This window comes from Ischnura elegans, chromosome 2, assembly GCF_921293095.1.
Source record: "Ischnura elegans chromosome 2, ioIscEleg1.1, whole genome shotgun sequence".
NCBI lineage: Eukaryota > Metazoa > Arthropoda > Insecta > Odonata > Coenagrionidae > Ischnura > Ischnura elegans.
The window spans coordinates 112031751-112059613 of record NC_060247.1 but is presented as its reverse complement, the minus strand read 5'-3'; the positions used below and the strand labels follow the sequence as shown (position 1 = coordinate 112059613).

General features: G+C 38.2%; 1 protein-coding gene across 1 annotated transcript; it reads left to right on the top strand.

Annotated features, from left to right (window-relative positions):
- The first annotated feature begins 350 nt into the window (after nucleotides 1-350).
- LOC124154416 (leucine-rich repeat neuronal protein 3-like) lies at nucleotides 351-26514 on the top strand. Its single transcript, XM_046528121.1, has 6 exons — nucleotides 351-489; nucleotides 6951-7252; nucleotides 9966-10335; nucleotides 13518-13901; nucleotides 14928-15109; nucleotides 22645-26514. Exons 2-6 carry the CDS (start codon nucleotides 6987-6989, stop codon nucleotides 22958-22960), a joined length of 1518 nt encoding a protein of 505 aa, XP_046384077.1. The 5' UTR covers nucleotides 351-489; nucleotides 6951-6986; the 3' UTR covers nucleotides 22961-26514.
- Nucleotides 26515-27863: the final 1349 nt, after the last annotated feature.

Below are 27863 nucleotides of genomic sequence, written 5' to 3'. Positions count from 1 at the left end.
TGTTCTTTCATCATGGATAATTTTGTATGTTCTTTTCAGACAAATTTTTGCACCGTTTTCACTGTCTCTTAAAAAGAATGATTGAAAAGTTGTACAAAATAGCTTCTTGCAATGAAAAATCTACCCGCTCAAGCGAGCTCAAGGCTACAATGTCAACGATAACCCGGAGGAAAGCCAGAGTAGCCTCGCAGATTCTTCACAAAGGTACGTGTTCACCGAGAAAATTAATATTAGAATCTTTCCAGGAAAATAAATGAGATATCTCGTTCCTGAGATAAGCCGTTGAGGTCGGAGGGTGGGGAGACAAATACGCTAAGGGAAAGAGCAGCGCCACCTACGCAACGAAGATAAGCATCGAGGCAGTAGATAGCGAGGAGTCAAGCGCACGGTATACTAGCTGTTGGGTGTTTTGTGTGGAGACTTTTCTGGTGGCATACTTCTTTGGGAATAGAATTCGACACCGGCAGAGACTACAAGGACGTTGAAAAGGTGAGAGCCTACATAATATCTGTATCAGTTTACACATTCGCAGTAGAAACTTTCGTGAGTATTTGTCGAGGTAACAAGAAACCTTCCTTCCTAATGAAACACTAGGGCCAGCCTTCGTGAAGGGAAACCTTCACGAAGGCTGGTCCTAGTGTTTCACTATCATAGTGCTGTTCTATAAATCCTGGGAATATTATTCGTAAAAGATCCAACCTCGTTTTTTTTGGAGATGTGACGTCGTTTGGATGTCGAGAGGGAAATCCTGGGACTTATTGAAGCGGCAGCAAAACCCAGAAAGCTATCGTCAACAAGTTTATGAATTTCATCCCAAATTCGCGTTTAAGCTATATCGGGTGCTTGGTATACTCATAAAAACTTTTCGTTCTGCCACCGCATCACTGTCATGATATATTCAATGGGGAATGTTCGATCCTGATTGCCAGAGAATTGAAAAAGCGACCGGCGACGGCCGAGAAACATTAAGACCGTTACGACGATGACGCTGCAAGGAACTCATAAGTTTTGACCAGCTATTTTAACCTATTTGGTACACTTTTCCCGCGAATAATAGTAATTGTACCTTCATGGACTTTCATAGCGTGAGGCAAGGTATAAAATGCCTCAAGATTTCCGTTATCTCTCTGGCCAAGCTCGAATGATGAAGCATTTGCGTATTTTCTTAAGAGCCTCGATATGCATTTATTTCACAAAGTTTCCAAATAGAAAAAGAGTATTGGGTCTGGGACGATACTTCGATTACATAAGGAATCATGTTAAAATTTGAAGCAAAGTCGCTCATTTATCCCTAATGTACTTCCTTGGTGAGGGTTATCTCATTTTAAGTTCACACGGTGTATTTATTATTAGCACATACCTCATATTCTTAATACATGTGACATTTACAAAGTACTGGAGTAAATAAAGAAATCGTGTCAATTCGATTGTAATAGAAAAATTGATTTGAAGTACTACGATAGCTCTAAGTGCTGAATAGAAAGCTTAAATGGTAAAAACTTTCCTGTCAATAGACAGGTATTTATTGTATCGTTTAGGGACTCGCATATGATTTCATTTATTTCATTTTTGTACACGGAGATAGTAAATAAATAACTGTAAACGGCTTGACGTAGTGAGCCCGAAGATCAACAAACTGCTGAAGTATAACCAATTCAAGTTCATTCGAACGGAATAGTTTTATTGTCATGATTGATTAGAGTCTAACATGTTTTTATAGGTTCCTATTATTGTGCCGCATGACCTCCAAATATTTTGTCGCGCATTATTTTAACAATAGCTTCTATCTATTCATCTAGACTTACGGTTCCTTTCGAGAAACATGAATTGCAGATGCGTGAATGAACTCAGTAAACGATATAACGTCCGAACTTATAGGCGGAAAAACACTAGATAAAACATTTAAGACTATTTAGAGTATAATTTAGCGAAGGACAATTAATACGTGTTTCTGATTGGATGTCGATAGGCATTTGCAGAGGCAAAATGAAATTTTAGTTTTAAAAAGATCTTTTTTTAATGCAGCATTAATGCATTGAAATAATTTTTATGAAGCACCGGGCAGGGTATGTCAGCTTGCACCTTCACCATGCTTGGGAAAGTATTTCCATAAACTCCTTCAATTTCCAGGTTCAAAGTCTGCTGCAGCAATGTTAAATAAAACTTACAGTAGATTTCAAATTCTTCAAATAGATTATTGCACTGGACACTATGCACAATATGCAGATGCCATGTGCATTGCAGGAATTGATTGCGTGCAGATGCTATGTGCATTGCATTGCACATAGCATCTGCCATTTTGTGTGATCATCGTCATCACTGGTCAATGATCCTGAGCTTGGTTTTACGCATATCTCACTCATTGTCAGTTCTACTCTCTTTTCGCACGAACGTGTATCTTCACATTCACCTTCTTCGTTATCTGTCCTATATATTTTATTCGAGTTTTCCCATTCTTGCCAACCTCTTTTCCAAAAGAAATAAAAAGTAATTGCCCTTTTCCACAGTTAGGCGTATAACGCGTTTCGACTCACAGAGGTACCGTATGGTACACGGCAGGGAGCCGAACAGCCGAAAGTGAACCTGTGAGCCGAAAGGCGTCGTAAGCATTAAATATTTGTGAAAAATTGCAATTGTATTTTATTCAAAAATGTTGAACTTCCACAATATCGCGCCTGAATCGGCTGGATTTTTCCATAATCTTGATCAAGCCATCAATCTCATGATATGGCCCATTAAACTGTTGGTCTTCTTGTTAGCCACTTTACAAACTTCCCTTTTCATAAGTTTCTTTCACGAGTCGTATCTTCACGTGCCTGTTATGCACTTTCTTGGCCGATTGTTAACTTGCTTAGATATCATGCACCTAATTGTTATCGTATCATGGCTATCGAATTCACTTCCTTGAAAATGTTTATGCCGCCGTTAAGCAAGATAGTCATTTATTATGAATTAAACGAATGACTCGAGCGGTAATCTCGTATTCCAAGGTGAGTCACCAGATATCTCCTCGATAAAGATATATCCTCGGAATTTTATCTTTAGCTTGAGCAATATTGAAGTAGACAACTAACGTTGAATTAAAAAAAGAAAGCTGCAGGATGGTGCTCATTAAGTTACATCGGTAATACAACAGAAGGAAGTTTATCAATGCCACAGGAGACTTTGGCCAAACGGGAAGAGAATTCAAATTGAGAGCGGAGGTGTGAGCTTAAGTTAGGAGAGGACGAAAAACTAACACTAAAGAGAAAAATTTGCTATTTGAAGCTTTTACATATATCTATTAATTGAGGGTCAATATATTAAGAGGGGTTACACGAACTAAAAAAATTAAACTGTTCTTGGTCCAAATGACCTCGTCAATGATGACGTTTTTAACGCCGCTTTCTACACTTTAAAACATAGCGTGGCGGCGTGGTAAAGTCCTCGCCTGCTAAATCAAATGTCGCGGATTCGAGTCCCGCCTGGGTAAGTTACCCTTATCCCGGGCATGGTTGTTCGTGCACGCTTGATTGTTTGTTATCAAGGCCGAACAATGCTGTTTTCGGCTGTGTGTGAAATAAATAAATAAATATAGGATTTTGATTTCTCCTGGTGAATACTATTAATTAATTCTTCTCGGGTTCTCAGCCAGGTTAATTCTGTCGTATAAGCCGACGTTTCGAAAAACGACTTGTCTCCCATCTTCAAGTCCGTGTTACTTTTTGAAAGTCAAATTTCACACTGAACCGATATGATCGTTTATCGAGGACAAAAATACGGCTCAGGTGTCGTTCGATTGGCTGTAGGTCTTTTGAAACTCTTCATGTTCTTTCCCTATGTTTTTTATACAGCTGGTCACAGGTTTCCGTATGTTGCTAAGATGATAGCCTTTGTCCCGACTTAAATTTTTGGGATGGAGGCGGATCTCTAAGGCTTCATTAATTATGCGGTCCCAGTAATGTTGTGCGTGGCATAGAATTTTTGTATCTCTCCATGTAATAGCATGGTTTTCATTAATACTTTGTTCCGCCACGGCCCACTTTTCTGGTAGCGCTAATCTGAAAAATCTTCGGTGTTCTTTTATCCTCGTCTCAATCGTTCGGCCTGTCTCGCCCTCGTATATTCACCATACATTTTCCTCGTATTTCACCCTCTTTAAATTTGCTGCAGGAGGGAAAAATCAATGTGCTACATAATCAGGTCGATTGTTTAACGTCTATTCTTTCATATCTATCAGTTGATCCTGCTGCTATCTTACGAGTTTTTTTGTAAGTTTTTCGCCAGATAGTGAACCTGATAGCAGCTGATGAAGTTGATGGTTGGTGAATTAACTTAGTGGAAGTTATGCATAATAAAAAAATAAAACCACTTTGTACGATTTGTTGTTTGCTTTTTTTGCGATTTTTAATTCCAAAGAACAAGTGAAGAATATACAGGAAAGTGGTGTCTACCTTCTTCGATGTAACACTCAGATCAGATACAGCATCTCCCGGAAGATAATGCTATTGTGAAAAAATATTGAACTTAATATTATAAATATGGATAAATGACTGTATACTCTTTCTTCATTTAACAACAAATTTTCAGAATGTAATAGTACGGTAAAATTTCAGTATAAATATTAAAACTTAAATGTACGTTGGTAAAAAAATAGCTTTAGTGTTATAACATTATGCAGTATAAGATATTGCTGAAAACTATGAGTCCTGCTAAGCTATTAATCAAGCTTGTCAGCAGGTTCTCAATTTTCATTTTTTCTCATAATTTGTATATTTACACTTTTTTACATTGGATAAGCCAATAATTTTAATAAAATTAACGTTGATTAAGACAACAGTACAGTAAAATTTTCAGTACAAATGTTAACATTTAAATTTTACATTGAAAACACAATAATATATTCCGTGTTAGAATATTTTGTAGTGCGCATATTGCTGAAAACTATGAGTCCTGCTAAGCTATAAATCTAGTTTGTCGGCCGGTTTTCTATTTATTTTTTTTCCTCTCACTATGTCTATAATGAATAAATACATACAAGTAATTCCCGTCATCAATAAATTTAACATTCATGAACTCTACATACTTCAATTGTCAGCCAGCTAAGTTGTCCCGTCTTCTGTTTAAAGTTTTTAGAAGACTTCTATTCTCTCCCACCATTCACTTTCTCATAACTTACATGGTCGATCCATTCTATCTTCATTATTCGCCGGCAGTGGTGCCGACTCCATGGGGCTTGAGGGCGCCCAAGCCCCCTCAAAAATTCGTTATGGGTGTGAGGAAAAATGTATAAGGCTTGTTGATTTTCCCCGGAGTGTCCAGATATCGATATTCGCGTTATAAGGGTTCTAATTTTTATCATTTGACTCTTCTAAAATGCTGAAAAAACTTAAAACTCACTACTTAAAAAATTTCCCGGGGCAAGATCCCCGGTCTGGGTCCCCCCAATATTTTTTGTAAGTCGGCGTCCCTGTTCGCCGGTAGCACTACATTTAGAACAATTACTCTTCTGCAGCAGTCAGCGCCCAAGTCTGGCTTCCATTGAGAAACATGCTCCATATACAGCATATGCAGATTTGTGCCTTTACTTATATGCTTATACTCTCAGCTGTAAGAAGATTCTTCCTTTCGAAGAAAGCCGTCTTCGCCTGCCATATTCTGCAGGCTATTCCTTTCTTGCTTCTTCCACCGTCGATATTAGGCTTCCCAGGAAAGAAAACTCTTTCACCTCTTCAAGATTTTGCTTTCCTAGGTTAATACTTCTCTTAGCCTCCTTCCTTTTGCTGCAAACTAATATCTTTACCTCCTTGTTGTTGATTAACTTAAAAAAAAATAACAAAAAAATAAAACACGCTTTCCGGTAGAACAAAATATTCCCTTTCGAATGAAATAAGGGGGCGTTCTTTAATTACGTGAAAATCCACAGAGAAAAAAATCATTCGCCTTGACCAGGATTCAAACCCGTATCCCTCAATTTCCGGTCGAGTGCTTTAGGTAGTGAAGCTACCAAGTCGTTGTTCTTCCCTGTGGAAATGGCTAAAGCAATCGGAAATCCGGGTTCGAATCCTGGTCGCGGCGAATGATTTTTTTCCTCTGTGGATTTTTCACATAATTTGTGCATTGCGGGTGACTCCGTAAAGATATCACCGTGGCTAGTCCCGTTATACTTAAATTAATTACGTTAGGTGGTATTGGCTATTTTTGGACCTCCTCCCCTCCTGCCTTAGTTAGATATCGTGGAGATTTGGATCAACTTCCTTCCCCTTCCCTCTAATCTCACGTGAGATTTTTCAAAATGGGCATTTTCAATGTAAATAAGTTAATATATGCTTCATTGCGTTGGATTTGTAAAAAAATTGTTTAATTATTTTTATTTAAGAACTGTTAAGACTAGTATTTACGATTATTTACTAAGATTGCATTCTACAATAACATTTTACACATTTCCTCGCGGAAAAAATATTAAGTGATACTTACCAGGACCTTCCCCACGTGAGATTGTGGGAGAATCGTCTCGACCTTCGCCCCCTTAAACGTCTCAAGTAATTAATGGATTTTTAAGTATTTATTATTTGTTATTAATATCTCTATGGGGAAAAGCAGGGGTAAGCAAAAGAATAGCGGATCAACCTCAGTAATGGTGACGGGGTGCAAGCCTAAACAGATCTCACGGATTATGGTATTATTTATTTTGCCGCCACCATCGTCTGATATTTTATGTACTGCAATATCCGTGAAAATAAACGTTTATTGAACTGTATGCTATAATAACTAAGACACCAATGGTCAAACATTTTTTTGTGAATGTTTGGTTCCGTACTGGCATGTGTGGTCATCAGTCCATGAGGTACCTACGGGTAGGTTTTTGAAATTTTCATGAAAGTCACATAGTCTTCATCTCTCCGACCAACCTTAAAAACGGAATGGCTTTACTTGATTGTTCAATATCACTTTCTCAATTTATTTTTCAGGTCCAATTATAGTGCCTGATACATCCAGCCACCAGAATGAGGCGAAGAATTGCTTCAACAGCGCTTCTTCTTGCTCTGATTTTTGGTTTCGCGAATGCTGACAAAATATGTGACGATTGCAAGTGTGAGGACTCTGAAGACAAAGACGGGAAGTTTGTCACGAGCACGTGGATCGAATGCAGAAATAACGAGAACTTTCACAAATCCTACCAAAATGCAAATTACTGGCCTTATCAGATAAGTTCCGGCAACAAAACTCAACCTACAGTGGTGATCGACGTTAGCGTAAGCGATGACACCGAGTAAGTGACCTTCAAATTTATTTCTTGTAATGTTCAAATATATGTTCTTGTAATGAAAGCAAAAGGTCCACACTATCTTAACCCATTTACGCCCAGAAAACTTTCTGCCTGCGATTGCAAAGATTTTTAGGTACGTTTCTTCGATGGTCATCTCAAGTAATCTAGTGAAATATTCAGGTGATTCATAAAAGTTTTTCTCCTGAATGATCCGAAGTCAAACAGCTATATTGGGTGGTAACGAGGTCAGAATGTTATGTTATTCAATTCCTGCGAGTGACCTTGATCAATGGCGGATCCAGATGGGAGGTGACAGGGGTCATAAACCCCCCCAAATTTTATCAAACATTTTTAATTTTTAATAGTTTATGTATCCATAAATGTATAAAATATTTCAGGTATATCTTTTTTTAAGAATAAAAACGAAATTTCTGACTCCAAAATGTGTAAAAATTATGGGTATTTTAAAAATTTTACACGGGGGAACGCCCCTCTCTGGGGGTTACTCCATGCTCTCCGGACCCCAGTCATTGCCTCCCTCCAAATTTGATGCTGGATCCGCCCCTGAAATGGCGCAGAGAGGGGGGGGTTTGGGGAATGAAACCCCTCCCTGAGCTGAGAGAAACTTTTAAGTTTAAACCATTTTACTTAATTTGCTAACTATACTTATAGAAGAGTCTAAGGATCAATAAAATATCCCTCAGAAATCCATAAAACTCCCCATTTTGAATCATTTATCTTAAAATTTTTCTGGGGGAGGGCCCCCGCACCTCCCGCTTATCCTGGCGGATATAGCACATACCCAAGGTCCAGTGGCGGATACAGAAAAAACTCAAGGGGGGGGGGGGGGCGCAACATATCTTAAATTGTCTTTTATTTTATCGTAATAAAAGATGATCAAGTCACAGGCAAAGTATATGAAATTTTTATTTAAAGTGATTATAAACATGTAAAAGACAATGCCATCTAATGATATAAAAAAGTTACAATTGTGGTTTTGCATTGTTCGGCAATACATGCGGACCCGCAAGGGGGGGGCGCGCGCCCCCTGCGCCCCCCATCTGTATCCGCCACTGCCAAGGTCTATTTGCGCCTATAACCCCCCCTAGCCTTAATTCATAGCTGCGCCCCTGACCTTGATAGAAAGGATGAATCTTCAGGGCAAGCGTGGGCGAGGGAAAGTTATAGAGATCTCTAAATAGAATTACGTTTCCCGTTTAGTTTCATGATTATTGCTCGTAATTTAAAGTGTTGGTGTCAATACTGAATTTTCGTTTCGCATCCGTTTCTTTGCTTCGGTTGGCTAACTTCATCCGGCTTCATAAATAAACTAAGAAGCGGTTTAAGTTATTGAATGCTTTGACTGCATATTTGCGACTATATGATAGAAAAAAATAGCGCGGATTTTCTTTAAGAGTCTCATATTCTCAGAATGGTAGGGTGTAGCCCAGTGGCATAACCAGGTAACCAGTAACCAGGAATATGCTTTGGGGGGCATGGAATGGCCTGGGGTGTCGATCCCCCCCACAGGTAAGGGGATCCGGGAAAAATTTTGAAAAAATGACAAGCCTGAAAATAAATTTTACATCATCTTGGCTCCAAAGATTTAACTTTGAGCAGAATCAGTTATTGCGTGTTAAAACTAGACAGTTTTAAATATTTTTCTATTCCTTTGGGGGATCTATCCCCTCATCCCCCCATAGTTACGCCACTGGTGTAGCCATATGGTTACGGTGGGTGGAAATTGTCAAATTGGATCTGTGGTTTCCGCGGCGTTCCTCCACATTAGTAACAGCTTTCGGGCGTAATTCCGCGTTGCATTGTCTAGAGGCGACGACAGTTTCTCCAGCTATCCTGATGAAGTCTTCGGGTTAACTGCAACGGCTACAACTCCTCCCCAATTGAAGCCAAGAAATTTCGCATCTGGCCATCTTAAGGCCTCCATAGTGGAGCTCCTCCTAAATACATATGATTTCGCGCAACTTTGAATTTTCTGTTAGCACATACATTTCAAATGAGGCTCCAACTTGAAAGATACAGTACTTGGACCACAGGCCTCAAAACGCACTATTATTTCGATGGAATTTAGGGCAATTTTTCATTTGAAATTCATTGTATTAGGCCGTGAGTGGTGCGCCCGGACGGGTTTCCGCCTGACTACAAATACAACCGTTCGCGGTGCGTAGCGACCAGTATTCCATTGTTTTCTGTTCATAGCCTTATAATAGTGCTAAACAATACACTCAAATTTTGTGAAAGAGTATGAGGGCCTTATTAGGCAAGGTGGCCTGGCCACTTCGCCAGAAAACCAGCTGGACTCTCAGCTCGTCATTGAGCATTGATTCTTATGGAGGTTACAACAATAAGTTAGCCATGTCAATGTCAATGGTTACAACAATAGGATAGCCATTTCAATGTCAATGGCTACCCTATTGTTTTTATCTGCCTGTTGTTGGCTAGACAAAAATAGGTTAGTCAACGATAGGGTAGGCAGACTTTAGTCACCGGCTGGCTACCAAGCCTCGCAACCACTCCTGTCGCCACTGGCAACTCAGACTGAGCCATAAGCCCACCATCTATATCCAATGACTAGATGATCAGCCATCCGGTTCTCTGGTGACGTTACCTGGCCACCTGGTCTAATGGGGGCCTAAATGATGCCACTAAATTATTTGGTGAACTTTTGTGACCCATAGTACGCTCACTTCCTTTGCAGTTTGACCCGCCTTCGCCCTTTCCCTGCAGTTCCGATCACTCGATTAGCCTTGCACAGCAATCACATCTCCTCCGTGGACGATGACGCCTTCTCCTCTCTCGCGGACATCCTGGAAGTGATAGACCTGAGCGACAACCGGCTCACCTCCAGCCTGAAGCCGGAAGCCTTCCGCGGGACTTACGACAACACGTCGTACCAGCCGCTGCACAAGCTGCGCGTGCTCAAACTCATGAGGAACGCCTTTCACTCCCTAAACGCGGACCTGTTCGAACACCTCCCAGCGCTGGAAGAGCTCTACTTGGACCAGAATCCTTTCCGGGTCATCGACAGCGTGACGGTTAAAGCCATTTGTACCATCCCAAAACTGAAGGTATGCCATGTGTGTATTGGAAGGAAAAAGAATTGAACTGCCAGCTCCGCTGATGGTAGAATCACAAAATGTATCGCCTTTCTGAAAGTTACCCCGCGGCCGTTTAATTGTCACCTTACAGAAACCCATAGCAGCGCAATTGCTGCATTACGAAGAATAGTGCCTTCATTTAAAATGCCCCAATGGTGATGATTTATGTGTATATTCTAAGATGAGCACAGAGGAGAACGATTTTGTCGAGTAAATCTTTCACTTTTCCAGATTCTTGGAATGTAACTCTGGAATATTGTAAAGTAGTGAATCTAAATCTACTACTTTACCAGATCTCAAGAGTAGTCACAAGTGCGCAATTTATAAGAAACTTATACTCTAGTAAATTTTCGCTTAGAAGAGAAAATGGAAAAAATGGCATAATCCACTTCGCCGCTGAGGTAAAGTTTTTGATACGAATTTGAATCAAAATGTTATATCTCAGATAAGGCGCGATCACCGCTGAATTAATATGATTATTAATGGTGCAAAAAATGAAACATTTGGCTTTTAACTCTTTAACGCATGAAGACATAATAAAAACACCACCGTTTGAAAACTTTATGGTGATATTCCTTGAGGGTTTATTATCACCACCACCATTTTAAGTAATAGTAATATAAAATAATAATAATAATACATGTATTTATCATTGCAATCACCATTACAAGAATTTTTTACAAATCAAATGGAAAGGGATGAATTAGGAATTCCTTTAAGGCATGAATTCATTGGGAGACCCACTTTAAAATTAATTGCAATGTGAATTGGAAAAATAAATAAACTGAAACAGTGGTACGGTCCAAAAATTAATGCATGGAAGATAAAAATTTCTTGTCTTTCTTGTCAGGCAAACAAACATTCACTAAGCATTAATTGTACTATTAACAAAAAAAAGTTTCTCTGGAGTTTTTTACACCAAATAACCATTTCTTCGCTCTTTTCATAAAATATGTTGAAGTATTTCAACCTCTTATACTATCAAACAATTAAGGAAATGAGTTTTTCCCTAAATAGTTAAATGAGCGTCTGAACAGGGTCAAGTTCGGCTTGGGCAAAATATGTATATTTGTAAACCTTAAGTTGTATTCATTACATTTTTCCCCTTCTTTAGGTTTATTACCATTCCAATGGTAGAAAAAGTTCAATACTTTGTAAACGTATGGGAGGCCTAGTAATTTTGCTGTTATCAACACGTTTTATGGACAAGACGCAGGCTGATAGATTTGTCCCTTTCCATTAAAATGATACAGACAGTGGCGTAGCCAGGAATTTCGTTCGGTGGGCTCCAACACTAAAGGGGAAAATTTTTGAAAAAAAAAGGGTTCTAAGTAGAGGGTTTTGAATCTAATTTCAACACTTTTAGTAAATGGAGAAACTTCATTGGTCAAAGAAATCTTTTGAAAATTCATAATTTTTCAATATTTTGTTTTCTTTTATGAAGCCAAGAAACTGTGTTTTTATATTTAGGAGTAGAGGGGGTCCGGACCCTCTGGCCCCCCTCCCTAGGTTACGCCACTGGATACAGAGCTGTGGTACTGCAAGGGTGTTAACGTCACATGGCTGTTCATATATCAAAAGAAAATGAAAAATCCGATTTTATACCCATATTGACGTATGAATTTAATCTCTATAGATAGGTATATTAGAAATGCACAATAGCTCGATAAAAGTGTTTACGGCTTTAAGTTCATTCCATTTAGGTGCTGCATTTTGCATGCCACTGAACATATGAGCGATATTTAACCACTTTTTATCAAAATCTAATTCTAGTTCGTTCTTTTCCGCATTTTCAACAAATTATTGCTTTTCTATTCACTTTTAAATATTGGTATATTGTGTTTTTGCCTCTCTTTTGGGTGCTAATAATTGTGTACAGCGATTTTCCATGGGAAATATTGATACATTGTAGAACAGCTCTGTAAGAACACTAGATCACTACGAAGAGGGTAATGGTGACTTTGTTGACGAATTTCAAAGCACTGCAGTCACAAGTGACTTTGTACGCAGTCACGCACACAGGTGCAAAGTTAGTTACACCAAAGGATGAAGTTCACCATGAAAAAATATTTGACTTAGCCGGAATTCGACCCCGGATATGCCGATTGCCGGTCAGGTTTGTTAGCCAGTGGTTTAGTAAGCAGGACCCTCGCCACATGTGCCAAAGTGTGGACTTGTGACGCCAACATCTTGTTCGGTAAAACACATCCCGAAGTTCACTTAGAAAACAGCTTGGCGGTGTAACTGAATAACACACCTGACCGCCAATCGGGATATCCGGGTCCGCATCCCGGCTAAGTCAAATACTTTTTCATGGCGAACCATCCTTTGGTGTATTTATTTGTTGACGACTTTGACATTCATTCGCTATGAGGCTAGTTCTCAGTTTAAGAATTTTGAGGGAGGACAACTAAAACCATGTGAACATATGAGCACACACGGTGTATAAATACCTACACAAGTAGAGGCAGCAATGTAGTCTATATACAGTTTTGGGATGTTAGAAAATGTGAAAATTTGAATTGCTGCTTCAATTTATGTCTTCCCCAGTCTAAGAAATTTGAGGGGGATAAAATAAAATCATATCAACATATGACCACACTTGGTGTAGAGACACTCAAGTGGAGGCAGAAATGGAGTTGAGATACAGTTTATGGACACTATACCCTCTTTCCCAACTGATGGCGGGTGGCCTTGAACGCGCTCGAGACCCACCAACTCTTCTTGCCAATCTCAGAAGAGTGGCACGTGAAAGCGTGTAGAAGACCGCTGTCTCTCTCGTGCAGCGAACATCGCTCTCCAGCTCGCGGTGTTGCCAAATGTAATCTGGGAAGATCGCGATCGTACTGCCTCACGTACTGTTATTTCCACGGACTGGCAACGCCGTTCGGCCGTATGGAGGGGAGCGGAGGGGAAAAGGGAATGGAGGGGAAAGGTGAGGTGGAAGGGGCAGCGCTTCTGTTTGCTACTTTTTATTCTGGCTACTAGCTACTGGCTATTCTGGCTACTACTACTATTCTTTCTCTATATGCTACTCTGATTCTGGCTACTAGCTCTCTACCGCCCAGTCTCCAACAGCTCGGAAAAGGGGTATAGAAAATGTGAATATTTGAATTGTCGTTTCAATTTCTGTCCATATCATTTATTTTTAGCTCCTAAGCCTTTCGAGGACGAGTATCCAGATGCTACCAGACGGTTTCCTTCACACTCCTCGATTCTTGGAGATACTGGACATATCCCACAATAATTTGAGAGAAGTCCCAGCCACAGTCGCCGACGCGAGGGAGCTCAAGACGTTGATCTTGGACGGAAATCCTATTACGAGTTTCCACAACAGGTCGATGCCTCCCTTGCGAGGACTATCAACGCTGTCTATCTCCCACATGCCATACCTGACGACGATAGAAGACGGTGCTTTCACACAGCTTACTGGACTCCAGGAGTTGAACTGCCAGCTCAATCCGAAGTTAGCCGTAATTGAGACCTACGCCATTGCAGAAAGTTTTGAGTCGAGGTCAATAAACAACTTTACCGTGGTGAGTGTGCATACTACACATATAGAATGGAACGTTGTAATGGATATTCTCAACGTTGTTTCTGTGGCAACGCCACTAAAAATAATTATTTACCCTTGTCGTGATAAACTTTGAATTGATTAAATCTTGATGGAGTAGATTTAGCATTTAAAAGTATTCCTGTGCAAATCACACTGAAAAAAGCATAGATATACTTAGAAAAATCTTAAGCATATCTACAAATATTATTATGACGATTTAATTTGTAAAAAAATTTCTGGACTGTTAATAGTTTTTTTACTAGTTTTTTTAGTTAATACTACTTTTTTTGAGTTCAGACCATTCTATGACCGAATTTTACGACCGACCTGGAACTAAGAGGCTTTTTCGCCAATTAACCAGGGATGGCAATCGAAACAAAATGAAACAAGCCAAAGTCAGTAAAATTTCAATGATTTTGATCCCAGGAGCGAATTGTAAAAACCAAACGAAATGGATTTAAACCCGGAGAGCTAAACTCTGGGTCGAAAGGAAATCGGAGTCAAAACTACTTTGGGTCGACACTTACCTAAAACTCTGGGACGAATCGAAACGCAGATAATGTCTCGCACCGGAGGGACCACGCGCTTCACCTTCTAACAGTTTAGTTTCGACCCACACACCGACTACAAAGTATGGCTGAATGAAGTAGAGGTTTACCGCCATTAGATGCATGGGGCATGTTTCACCAGCAGGAGAACGGTGAACGCAACTCGATAAAATTTCGTTCCAGGTCGGAATTTAATTCCTTGGTGATTTTAATATCATGCAGGAACAAAAGTAAACCTAGACCTCGCATTTTCGTTTAAGTTTCGTCCCGGGTCGAAACTAAATTCCTTGGTGATTTTAATATCGTGCGGGAACAGAAGTAAACCTAGACCTCGTAATTTCGTTTCCCTCCGGGTCCCCATTTTCGTTTTGTTTCACTTGCCATACTTGCAATTAACACTATGGTGATTTTCAAGGTTTTTACTCTTAACCATTAAATATATCATGCCATTATTTCAGCTGTACCTCAACAACAACGGTCTGACTCATCTGAGCCGTCACATGGTCTATGACTGGAGCAAATTGAATAAGATCGATCTCCATGGAAATCCCTGGAGCTGCGATTGCGTCAACCAATGGATGGTGAGAGATTTGGTACCGATTTTGGACGGGATCGATCCAATGAAGTCAAAGGCAATGTGGTGAGTATCACGGAGTTGCTACAAGTCAGAGAAATGTGAGGGAAATGCAAGGTATGCTATGGTATTTGGAGGAGGCGAGGATAGCCGAGATCATTCACAACACGAAGGAAGTATGGACGGTGACGCGAAAAAAGCGCACTAAATGAAAGCGCATAGCGGAATCCAGCTCCTATCATCATATATAATATTACTGAAAGTTGTTTTTCTGTAATTCCGTATATCTATGGCTAAGTTCTAACAACACGTATCTCAAAAATAACAACTTTTCAGGAGAGCAAAAGAAACGATTTAAAATTTTAATTGTACACTGGAATAAAAAACAAAAAAAAATAAATAAAAAAACTGAAGCAGAAGCATGCAATAGCAAAATATTTTTTTTTGCTTGAAATTTATATTTTAAACGTCATTACACTTTTTCAGTGGCGCCGACTCCATGGGGCCTGAGGGGGCCCGAGCCCCCTCAAAATTCGTTGTGGGTTTGAGAAAAATGTGTCAGGCTTGTCGATTTTCCCCGGAGTGTCCACGTATCGAGATTCCAGTTATCAGGGTTCTAATGTTGATCATATGACTCTTCTAAAATGCTTGAAAAATTTGAAACTCACCACTTCCAAAATTTCCCGGGGCAAGATTTCCGGTTTGGGCACCCTCAATATTTTTTGTAAGCCGGCATCCCTGCACTTTGTTTAAGATACCTGTCTCAAATCGGCCGAATTATGAGATATGTGTTGCTAAAAATTAGCCATCGATATGCTCCATTAATATGGTATCTACAGTTATAAATGAGGTATCATTTTAAATGCTGAATCGCCGACTTCTGACGAAAAATGCAATCTCAATATAAAATATTCACTATTTATCCATTAATGTGACTTTAAAATTTCGATTTTTTCATGTCGATTACTCGCTCGAGGTATATCGACTCCGCACTTATTTTCATTCCAAACTTCAAAAAGAGTTCTAAAACCCGTTAAATCCGTAGCCAAACCAAAGAAACGCAACATAATCTGGAATACAAATAAAATCTGAGAAATGTGAACAATTTTAAACGATCTCTAAAAGAGTCATCGTGGGTATACTTAGAGCTAAAAAGATAACGTATATCACGGATAAGTAAAAATATCTTGTTGAAAATATTCAAGAATTTTTATCAACGGGATTTGACAACAAAAAATGAAATTAGTACGAAATGCACATAGTGATTGTGCATGGGCGAATGGTATAAAATGAAGGATGGTTTAAAATTGTTATGCATAAGAGTGAGAGCTTATTATGAAATTATTTTTATAATTATAAATAAAGTACCTTGTGGTACTCCTTCTTCTCTTTTAAAACCTAATTACACCAATTTCTTAACATACTTATTTCCTAATAGCGTGAAAGCTCGAAATTTTCACACGAGTTACCTAGTACTCTTTGAAATAGAGAAAGTTACCCACGCAGAAGATTAAAGGTGCTTATTAATTGGTGGTTACGACAGGACATTTCAACGATTGATTAACTGTTGAATAAATTAGTTTCTAATTCCCATCACCCTTTTTCCAGGAATTGGACTGGTTAAATGATTAAATTAGTATCAGTAAAATAGTATTTAGTTATTAAGGCGTGTTTAAAATGTTGAGCAAAAGGTATTTAAACTGAAGCATTTGCTCCGGAGTATAAGATAGAGCTTAATCATACCGAATGAAGCAAATGCTTATGCTCTTACCTTTCGCTCAAAGCAAATGCTCATGATCCAGGCTTATGCTCATGAGCATTTGCTCAACTTATATTCATCCGGCCCAATGGGTACCCCCAAACTCGAGCAACTTCCTTTTGAGTGAGGTCTCGCGGGTAATGGTGCCGTGGAGTCAGAGGCAAGCCGCGCCGAAATGTGACTCTGCACCCTGCGATTTACCTCAACAGCTTGAAAGCAACACCGGATCAGATGCGAATGCTAACCGCTGCGCGCACGCTTACAGTAATCAGGGAAAAGTAAGGGATTTCTGCCTTTTCTAACCCAGAGCTGCTTCTGGAAGATATCAAATTTCAAGATTTTTCATTTTGAAAACTTGAAAATTTTGCACTCAATCATAATTATCATGGGAGATTAATATTTCGTTTATACAATTTAGACCATAAAATAATGCGTAGTTTAGGTGTTTCCTAAATATAGCAGAGAATTTATAAATTGTTTACGTTGCTTAGAAGCAACATTGGGTTATAATGGGTAAAATGGGCCAGGGAATTTAGAGAGAGTGCATGGAATAGACTCGGACATGAGACTTTTGATGATGACTTTTGACAACTCGAGGGTGACTGCCAAAGGGAAATAGCTACTTCACGAAGTTGACCCGAGAAGCTACAGAGCTTGCCAAATCGCCAAGAAACTTAAACAGAGGGGAAATCTATGTGTTCCTGTTCTTCCACGAGTCGTTCGTTTATCTTAACCTCCTTGTAATCACATGTAATTTTTTAGTACTGTTTTGTCTTCAATGTTTACGATATTTAAAACAAAATGCAAAAGACCTTAAAAATTCGCGGCACCAAATTCCAATGAAAAGCATTTTAAAAAATGAAAAAAATCATATGCATATTACCAGATTGGCACAAAAAATACTTATAATTGAAAAAAATAATGAAATATTGAATATTTGCATAAAGTTCGCATTTTTTCAATCAATTGCTTCTTCATTTTGTCATAATTTTATTGATTTTTAAGTTTCCTTTTCACACAAACATCACATTACGCCGATAGCGGAAATATATGCGCCAATTTTTTAAATATATTTCTTAATTATCTGGTTGGGGTGAGTATTTCTCACCGGTACAACTAATTGGAAATGCGCCGTCGTTGCGGTCATTGTTTTTGAAACATTAAGAAGTGGATTTTTCATGTTACCACCTCAAAATCCCAAGTACGACTTGATCTATTGGACAGGAAATCATGAACAATAACGTAAAGAAGATTTAATGTCATGACAACGGGCGAGTCAAAAGAACTTACTAACTTCAAAAAAACACGAAATATACATCGAAATTGAAGAAAGGGTAAATTTGAGAGGCTTACATGTTGGTTAAAGATGTTAACGTTCAAAGTTGATTTATTTGGACGGAAACTCTCAAAAGTTTGATGCAATTTTAATGTAAATATCTCGGGGTAACTCGGTGATCCTCTTTTTGTAATCGTACATGAACACAAAATTTCATTAGAAAACAGGGTCCGCCATTTTGTATCGTATCGGCCACAAATACCACAACTGAGTCATGAAAGTTAACAAGCATTAACAATAATAAACCGCTTCACAATATTGTAAATTGTTGTTGCTATTGAATAATTAAAGAAATTGTGGCATTAGTTTTAACATGCTGAATTTCGATAAAAATTCGAAGCGGATACTTTTTGCGAAATTTGTTCAACTTTGAGACAAAGTAATTTGTTTAAAAATTTAACCTATGAAAAGGGTTTGCGTAAAAAAATTGCAACAATGTGTTGACAACAACTGTGCAAAGTTTCGAATTCCGTACTAAAAAAAATAATTTTGGGGGTTTTGTCCAGCTTTATTTGATGTCAGACCACTGTGCGCCGCCGCGATAAGGAGCCTAACCACAGATATATAGCCCGACGACGCCTTTAGGGTAGGGATAGGAGTGGTAAGGTAGTATAGGGAATTACCGCGCCGCTATGACAGCGATCAGGGCCCGTTACCAACGAAACCATAATTTGTTGTGCCAACCATTTTGGAAGATTTTTCTATAAAAGAGAAAAATTCATAGATCAAATCGTTGGATCCTTCGCATGAACAGTTGACCTTTCTAAAGGTACATTTCAATGGCTAAGGTCTAACAACACGTATCTCAAATCCAGCCAGCTTGAGACAGGTATCTTAAACAAAGTCTAATAACATTAAAAAGATAAAACACAAACGAAAAACAACTCTTTGTTCGCAAATGAATGCTTCTTTTTCAGTTTTATGAACTTTTGGTTTTTAATTTAAATCTAAAGTAAAAAATATTAATCGATTTTTTGCTCTCCTGAAAATTCGCTATTTTGGAGATACGCGTTGTTAGAACTTAGCGATCGATTTATTGGGTTTCCCACCTGGTGTGGTTTTGGGTAATCGGTCCCAACGTTTCAATGGCCGAGTGTGCCATCGTCTGCTCACGTGTTGCTTTTATTAAAATATAGGTTCTGATAACATTGATTCCTCTAATTCAAAGTCGGCTCTGAAGGCGCGCTAACAATTTCCGTTCCCGTAAGTCCATGACTAAAGCCTGAATCACACAATCATTTTCTTTCGTCGCGAAAAGTGATCAATATAGCGATTGCTTTTCGCGACGGGAAAAGCGATTGCTCTAGTGATCATTTTTCTGAATCACACGGTCCCAACCGCCGTCGCCTTTCGCATCACTTCCGATATCACAGCTAGTTGTCATAGAACCCGCATCACGAAAATATTTAGCATGTTTGTTTATGTATGTCGTTTCCACGATTGTCAAACGTTGCGCTGCAATCGCTCCACATGGGACTGCGTTCTGATTGGCTGATATGGTGTTTTGATGACGGTTTGAGCGACGGAAAAAGCGACCGGACGAGTGATGAAAAATAGTGGTGGGAATCCTCATCGCGATCGCGATAAACAATTGCCGGCGACGATCATTTGCGAGTGATCGCATTAGTGATCACACGGAAATGACGGGTAAAATGATTACGTGTGATTCTAGCTTAACCCCAACCAGCCAGTTTATATAAATTTATCCCTCCGTCAGTCGCGTCACCTTTTGGAACGTAATTCTGCGCGCGGCGTCCACCAGACGCCATTTATTAATGGTTAAAAAAAATACATCCCTGTATGAAATAACTGTTTTAACAGCAAAAAAATCATTCATATAATATCTAATTTCATTCAGGGGTATCAAATAGATGCATAATAATGATGGTGGCGATATTCATATTTAAAAAAACATTTACTATACATTATATTTCAGCAATAATAATAGTTTCATTCATGTAATGTGTTGATCACGATCATAGATGTGTAGCAAAAAAGTCGCGTACCCCAAATTTAATGATTTAGATAGTTATTAATAATGTTTGTTTAAATTATCATACGCATTTAAAAACTTTGCAGTGAATATCGCGAAGTAATTAGCATATAACGTATAAAAATATACACCATAAATGTGTATCAAAAAAGTCGCGTACCCAAAATTTAATGCTTTAGATAATTATTAATTCTGTTTGTTTAAATTATCATACGCATTTAAAAACTTTGCAGTGAATATCGCGAAGGAATTAGCATATAACGTATTGTACCTCAAGTTGTCTCGTGGCGTCTACCAAATAAAGCCACAAAATATCGGTATGAAACCAAAAGCAACAAAATGTTCGTATTAATTCCAGAAATGCGACGAAACATAAAATCATATTGGAGCAAGGCCGTACCCAGGATCAAAGGTAGAGTGGGCCAACCCATGGTCGTTTAAGCTGTAACACAGAAAAGGTTATGGAATCAAAATTTCAAGAACATTAAAACAGCGGTTTATTGGTTTTTAAAATTATTTTCTCTGTTTTTTATTTCTAAAAATAATATTTTTAATTAGATTAAATGTTTTATACTAATGTCACTTCACTTCGATTTTAAGGAAATCTGTTAAATAATTTCGATTTGAATTTTTTTTTGCTTCTGGGGGGGCAGCTGCCCCATCCTGCCCCCGCTGGGTACGCTCATGAATTGGTGACTGATTCAGAAGCATAAAATAATAATATACAAGGAAGGATAGCTTCCTAACTTTGAAAACACGATGTGGGTTAAGAATAGAAATTGGCTTGGTATCTGGTAGACTAACGGAGGTTTAATTTGAATGCCGCATGTGTATCGTTGTGGGTGTTGAAGTTTTGTTAATGTGAAAAGGAAGCTTTTATTCCAAACTAATAATTTGGCATTGCAAATAGTTCATTTATTACTAAAACTTTACAGAGTTATGCAATGATGTTATTTTTCAATTTTTGGATATTTGCTGTAAGTTTTTGTACCATATTGGTATTTTATTTTCATCATTGAATATTGGATTCGCTGCTGCAAATCTAATGGATATTTCTCATTTTTGTATCTTTGTCATTTTTATTTATTTTAATTTAAAACATAACATTGTTAATTGCCAATCAATAATTGAAGACTATCCCTGATTAGACCCACGAAAGACTGCCATCATTGTTCATATTTCACATTTCACCGAATAATATTGATTAGGTTTCCTTTCATCAGTTAATTCTATGAGAAACTTCCTCTGTTCCACGCTCGCCTTCGCTTGTTTCTCTCTCAGAAAATTAGACCATAATGCGAGAAACTCTGATTAATGTGCAAGATCCATGATGCGGATTTCCCGAGCGTTAAAAAGTCTGGTGAAATGAAGATTTTTATCAGGAAAATTGAGAGAGTTCGAATTTAGATAAAATTGCCACAACCCTGTATTATCATTCTCCATAATAGGGTAGTTTCCTTCATCAAAGAAAACGAAAGGCATTGATTGCGATTTGTTACCCACAATTACTGTATTCATAATAAGCAAATTATTTCGTTTTAGAAATACCGGTTTAGACGAATGGCAATGGTCCATATTTATCCTCATTTGAAAAGGGGCCAGATTGGCGCCCATGAGATGCCACTCCACGTGACGTCACAGGGACCTAGTTTCTATACGAGAAGATAGGAGTTATACATCGTCTGAGATTACCAATGCATGCATGAGGCGCAGAGCTCAGGGAAACATGTCTTAATAATCACCTATTAAAACTGGCTAAGGTCGGAAAGTTTTCTTCGTTTGATAAGGTATTAATAAACCTTTTTTAAGCCAAGCGCTACCAGACAGCAAGGTACTCAGCTACCCTCTAGCATCCTGCGTCCTATCAGCGCTCAGAGCCTCGATCAAGGTCACCTCACAAGGCGGGAGGGGGAACCAGAAATACGTCACACGGAGAGATTTCCTTACCCGTCGCGTTTTCGCGCGCTTGAAAATTTTCACTTTTCATTTGATCGCGAAAAATAGATATCGTCATTTAAAAATCTAAAAGCGTGAAATACGTACTCCAAGAGTAATAATCTTCCGATATAGGCAATAAAAAATAATAGGAAACCACCCTATTATAAATACTATCTCATTTTACGGCGATTTCTCGATTTATTTATAAGTCACCAAATATGACACAATACTACTGGTTGAGAAAGAAATAGAGAGAGTAATAGATGCTTTTTACATTCGATATAAGTAGTTGGATTGGATTTAAAATGCGATAAAATCGAATATTAAATCCAGTAATTCGTATTGCTCATTTCGTGTACTAAAGATTTATAATATATTAATACATACGATGATAGTGCAAATATTTTTAATATTGATGTATACGATGACAGGGAAAATATCATAACATGCATAACGTGCGCGTGTAGTATTGTCTATTGCGCGTGTTCACGAGAAAATTCATTCAAATTACTTTTAACGCGAAGAAACTGTGGGAGAGTGTCATGACTCAAAACTGATCCCTTTCTTCCACGCAGGTGCCACCATCCACCGGAGCTCGTGGGGAAGAGCATGTTCGACCTATCGATCAACTCCTATCACTTGCGATGCCTCGATTTGTACGGCAACCGACCCGAAAACGACGGAGCTATGTTGATCGGGGTCCTCATCGGAACTCTGCTCGCCATACCCATCTGCGGCCTCCTCTACCTCGCTTGGGCCAAGCGAGCCTGGCTGCTATCCTTCTGCTTGCCGGGTATCCCGGCTTCCGTCAAAGCCGGAAGGGGCGCCGCCGATTACTCCAGGGCATTTTACCAGAGAACGAGCCTCTCAACCGTCAGCAATGAATTCTAATAACAAGGGGATCGCAAAAAGGAAGCCCCACTGCTCGTCCAATTGACCCTTGATTCGTATTGTCACTCAGTGTGACGTATTTTAATCGGATCTGTTTTCAAAAATTTGCATCTGGTGTGCAGAGCAATCCCGTCGTTCTCAATATTTGCGATACAGTATTTTCACTAGCGAGGAATACCACTAAAATTATCCATTTGATAGATTGCTCACTTCTCAAATTATATAAATTTCTCTAAAGAGACCTTTTTTCCTCGTGAAATTCAGATCGCTGCGTCCGACAGCGAAGCGAGTGGCGACTTCAGTAAACCGATTAAAATTTGCGGCGGGTGAGAACATAATATTATGGCCGATGGGGGAATCCTCTATCGTGACATTCGCGTCTGAAAACCCTTTGGAATGGAGGAGAGAGCCCGTGCGCCAATCCGCCATTTTAAGCCCTCTCTACGCTCTTTGCGGGAGACGCCATCTTGAAGTGAGTCCGAATGTAATAGGCATTGAAATTAGCCGGCCAATCATTCCGTTTGACGACTAGCCATTTTCGATCCAATAATCAAATCATTGATCCCACAATTAAAAGAGCTGTTAGCGTGCGAACATTGAATAATTCACTCGATTAGAAACATGATGTAAATAATAATAAATCCATCAAATCCGAGCTTAAAAAAACGTTTTTTCCCATAGAATTGAGGTGGGAAGGTATATAATGTATAATATGGAGAACGTACTTTTTTATCTATGATGTATTCCTGACCACGAGTACTGTATTGATCTTACTTTCGTCTACGGAATGAAAATTAATTAACGAGAGAATTCAATGCAATGTGATTGAATGTTTGAGATGAATTTAGAAGGATATTCACTGAGGGATACTTCTGTTGTCAGTGAAATAATGTCATGAAAATATATTTCATGTATGTGACCAGAAAATATGAAATTGAATCATACGCATTCATTATGACGTGACACTTTAGCAATCATGTCGCAGTAGCGATAAAGTAACGGTAATATAACTCAAACGACACTTTGTCATCTCACCAAGCAATCCATAAAATCCTGGTTATTTGATTCCGATAGTACCATTGCTTCATTTGGGAGCTGATAAAATAGTGAAAAAAATTAATTCAAAAACCAAGTTTACTTCTGCGAACTCAGATGATATCAAATCCTTGTTTCCTGACCACAGAGTTATTATATTTACATACGATCGCGTAGATGGATATTATTATATTATTATTCACTTATTTTTCTATACCGTTTCCACACGGTAGGTGACGACAAAGTCAGTTATTCCCTCTCCTCATGGCTGCATGATGGCTAATGCCAAATGAATTCAGACCCACTTCAATGATGCTGATGGCTTTTTGCTCTCGTAACCGTGGCAAAGCAAGAAATTATTCATTATCGTCGGGAGAGCTTTAACTCCTTCCGTCTCATGGAAACTTCTTCGGAATTACGAAAATAAAATGGTGGCAACCCCTTTGGTGGAGTCATGATTGAGTTTTTCTTAAAGTGCCTGTGCCAAAGACATTCAATGAAGAGGAAGGCGCTTGTAAATGCTCAAGAATTCTGCCATTCATCACGTGACCCATCCCCCCCTCCTTCACATCCATGGCTGAAATGCTCCGGCCACTGGTAATTACGGATGTGAAATCAAGAACATTGCGCCCTCAGTATTTCTTTTCGGAGATCTAGCATCAACATGGAATGCCGCGTTTTTGCAAATGCAACTTTGAAATATGTTCTTATATATATGTGTAAAAATTGAAATCATTTTTCATTTCAGCCAATTCGCATATTCGTCTCGTACTACCGTGATGTTTTTGCTGTGGACATAATTGTAATCACCTAAACCAGTTACAACTAAAATCTAATAGTCTCAAGTATGTGTCAAAAATGAAATATTCTGGGCAACTTTTACACTGAAAAAGCAATGGGAAACCGAAATATGGCTTATTGCAATGGTTAACTTCCAAAACATATATTGCTCAGCGAGTTTCTTTATTTGTTCCACCTCATTTTTCGTGAAAATGAATGAACGCATACAAAGAAAGAGTCTTTTACGTGATAATCAAAATGCAAACTGTCACTAACTCCATAAAAATATTTTCTTTATATACATTAAACTCGGGAAAACTAGTCCCAGATCACCTAATTCACAATTTAGACCATGTTTTTCAATGTGTGTAAAAATTAAAACCATTTTGCATCTCAGCCTATTCGTATATTCGCCTAGCACCACTGTGGTGTTTCGCTGTGGACATAATTATGACCACTTATGTGTCAACTACGTAAAATCTAATTGAAAGCAATTTCAAAGATATTACGATTTAGTTTCATTGCGTTGCGTTTGCAATATGATGGGATCGGAATCTGGGTGGTGCGAATTGTCACATTTTTTATGGTTCATAAAAGTTTCACCGTAATGAGTTGAAATGGATTTCTGCAAATGTACTGATGAACGCATTTCAAAATTGCTGAAAAAATCTCAAGTATGTTTCAAACAGAAATTTCTGGGCAACTTTTACGCTGAAAAGCAATGGAAAACAAAAAAAACATATTTTTGCAGTGATTAACTGCCAAAAATGCGCTTATTCATTTAACAAAGCCGTATCATATTGTCCCGCGTTTTCTTTGTAACCTCATCTTGGATCTACACGTATTATAAGCTGTAGAGTGATGCTTTTCACAAATGTGAATAAGTTTAAGTATCATAGATCATATTAATACATTCTTCATAGCTATCTTCATTCGCATTCTCATAAAAAAACATGTAATAACGGTAAAATATTTATGCAATGCCGTAAAATAATTGAATTTTGTTCAAGTAACATAAACAAAGAATCATCAATACTTTTTTAGTTACAAGTAAAATAACCGCACACCGGTCTATAAGAAAATATAACTCAGTGAGTTTCACCTTTATTTTTTAAAATTAATTTTACCTAAAAAATTAAGTAACAATTTCACCTTTATTATGCTCATGTTAGTTAATAAATGAGGTAAAATAAGCGTCGATCTCATGATCATCATTCCCTAACTTTAGGTAATTCCTTCAAAACTCTTATCTTAATATCTTTAACTCGGGACTTGGATTCTTATGACTTACTGTAGATATACCCGAGTTATATCCTCAGCAAGTTATAACTATTCTTTTTAATACTACGAATAAAACTGCTGTGATTTCAGTGCAAAGCTGAGTGGTGTGATTTTTGTATTTTTATTAGATTGAGTTAATGAAGATAAGGATGAATTTTCAATACATAGTCATATCTGGCTTCCAGAAAAGTGCCCCAGAGTTGATTTTAAAAACACAACTTTACTTTTTTACTCAACTTTAATTTCATTTTTTGTTCAAAATTGTATTAAAATTTATGTATGCATTTACTTAACGAAGGGTTATACAAATATCTGTGCTTGTGAGCGTTCGTGTATATGAGTTTACCCTCCAGGTATCTTAACAAGTGTGATCTTGAAATATTTAGAATTTAGTGCTGTCAAAGAGAAAACATGTGTTTCCTATTTCTGTAGTAAATTTAATAAATATGAATAAATTATTCCTTATTTTGATTGAGGGAAGAGCAAAATATTAATGACTATTGCAAAATAGTTCAAACGCGGAAATGGCTTGGAATATATTTGTAACTTAAGTAAGCAAAGGGTATTTTCGGTGTAGGAAGACAACGAAATTAAACATGGCATAACTACAAAGAAACACATATTAGAAGGACAAAGACCTCGTGCCACAAAATCCATCTAAAAATTAAATTTAATGATACAGAAACTTAGTCTACATGAATTTCCGCGAGAAAAAAGGTCCCCCAAACCCGGAATCGAAACAAGAACCTTTGGAAATCACTAACATGGGTAGCTTATTGGTTTGCTCTAAGCCAAAGGCCCGCAGTTTGATTCCCTGTCCAGGTGGTTTAATTCATGTGAAATTCACCGCCGTTCACGTGACAGGAATTTAATTATCGCATCATTATTTATTAACTATTTGATTTTAAATATTTAAACTTACTTTTTAGCAGTCCCGGTTCAATTTTTACATGAAAACCCATACACGAAGATATTTTGATAAAAACATGAGACTTCTTTGTCAAAATATTCAAATGATATACTCTGACTATCGCAGGTCGGCACGTGTTCTTTCAAATCTGCAACGAATAGGATTCTGAATTTCACAGGGTCTTCGGTCCCGAAAAACCACCCAAACCCCAGATCCTAGAGTGGGAGGGGTAGTACTCGAGGTTATTTTGATTTCATAAATGAAAATTACATTTCCAAATAGTATAAAAAGAGTAAAATAACAAAATACAAATAGTTTTTCAAATCGTCCATTAAATAATGTCTTCAAAAAAAGCAAAAACACTTTTGAGCGTAGTGAACATCAGCGGCTTCAGTTTTGAAACTATATTTTGCCTTGCAACGCAAATAAGATGCACGATGCACGCTTTACGACACGGTCATTTACAAACAGAAAACAAAATCAGGCGATATCATAATTTATATCCGATAAAGTATCTCAATGGCAGTTTGTATAGACATAATACTAGCCTACATAATTTCCATCTCCGTCCTAGTGAGTCCCATCCCAATACTTTCAGCACAAAGTGGAAAAACAAACAGCATACTTTTGCTGTTTGTTTTTCCACTTTGCTGGCTTTCCTTGCACCTTCTCGATGGATTCTGTCTGCCTCTTTTCATACGGGTACCACGCTAGTGACGCGTATTATAAAATCGGTCGGATTAGTGTCTTATAAGCCTTTACCTTTGTATTACGATCGCTTTCCTTTAGATCCCTCACCACCCAATGTTACATTTTAAACGCCCTTTTTGTTAATTGTTCAACATTTGCCTCCCAACCTAAATATTTCATTATATTCACCCATAAGTACATTTACAT

Coding starts and splice junctions, on each gene's coding strand:
- LOC124154416 (XM_046528121.1), top strand. CDS start 6,987: ATGAGGCGAAGAATTGCTTCAACAGCGCTTCTTCTTGCTCTGATTTTT. Junction 13,902..14,927: donor CAATAAACAACTTTACCGTG/GTGAGTGTGCAT, acceptor CCATTATTTCAG/CTGTACCTCAACAACAACGG. Junction 15,110..22,644: donor ATGAAGTCAAAGGCAATGTG/GTGAGTATCACG, acceptor TCTTCCACGCAG/GTGCCACCATCCACCGGAGC.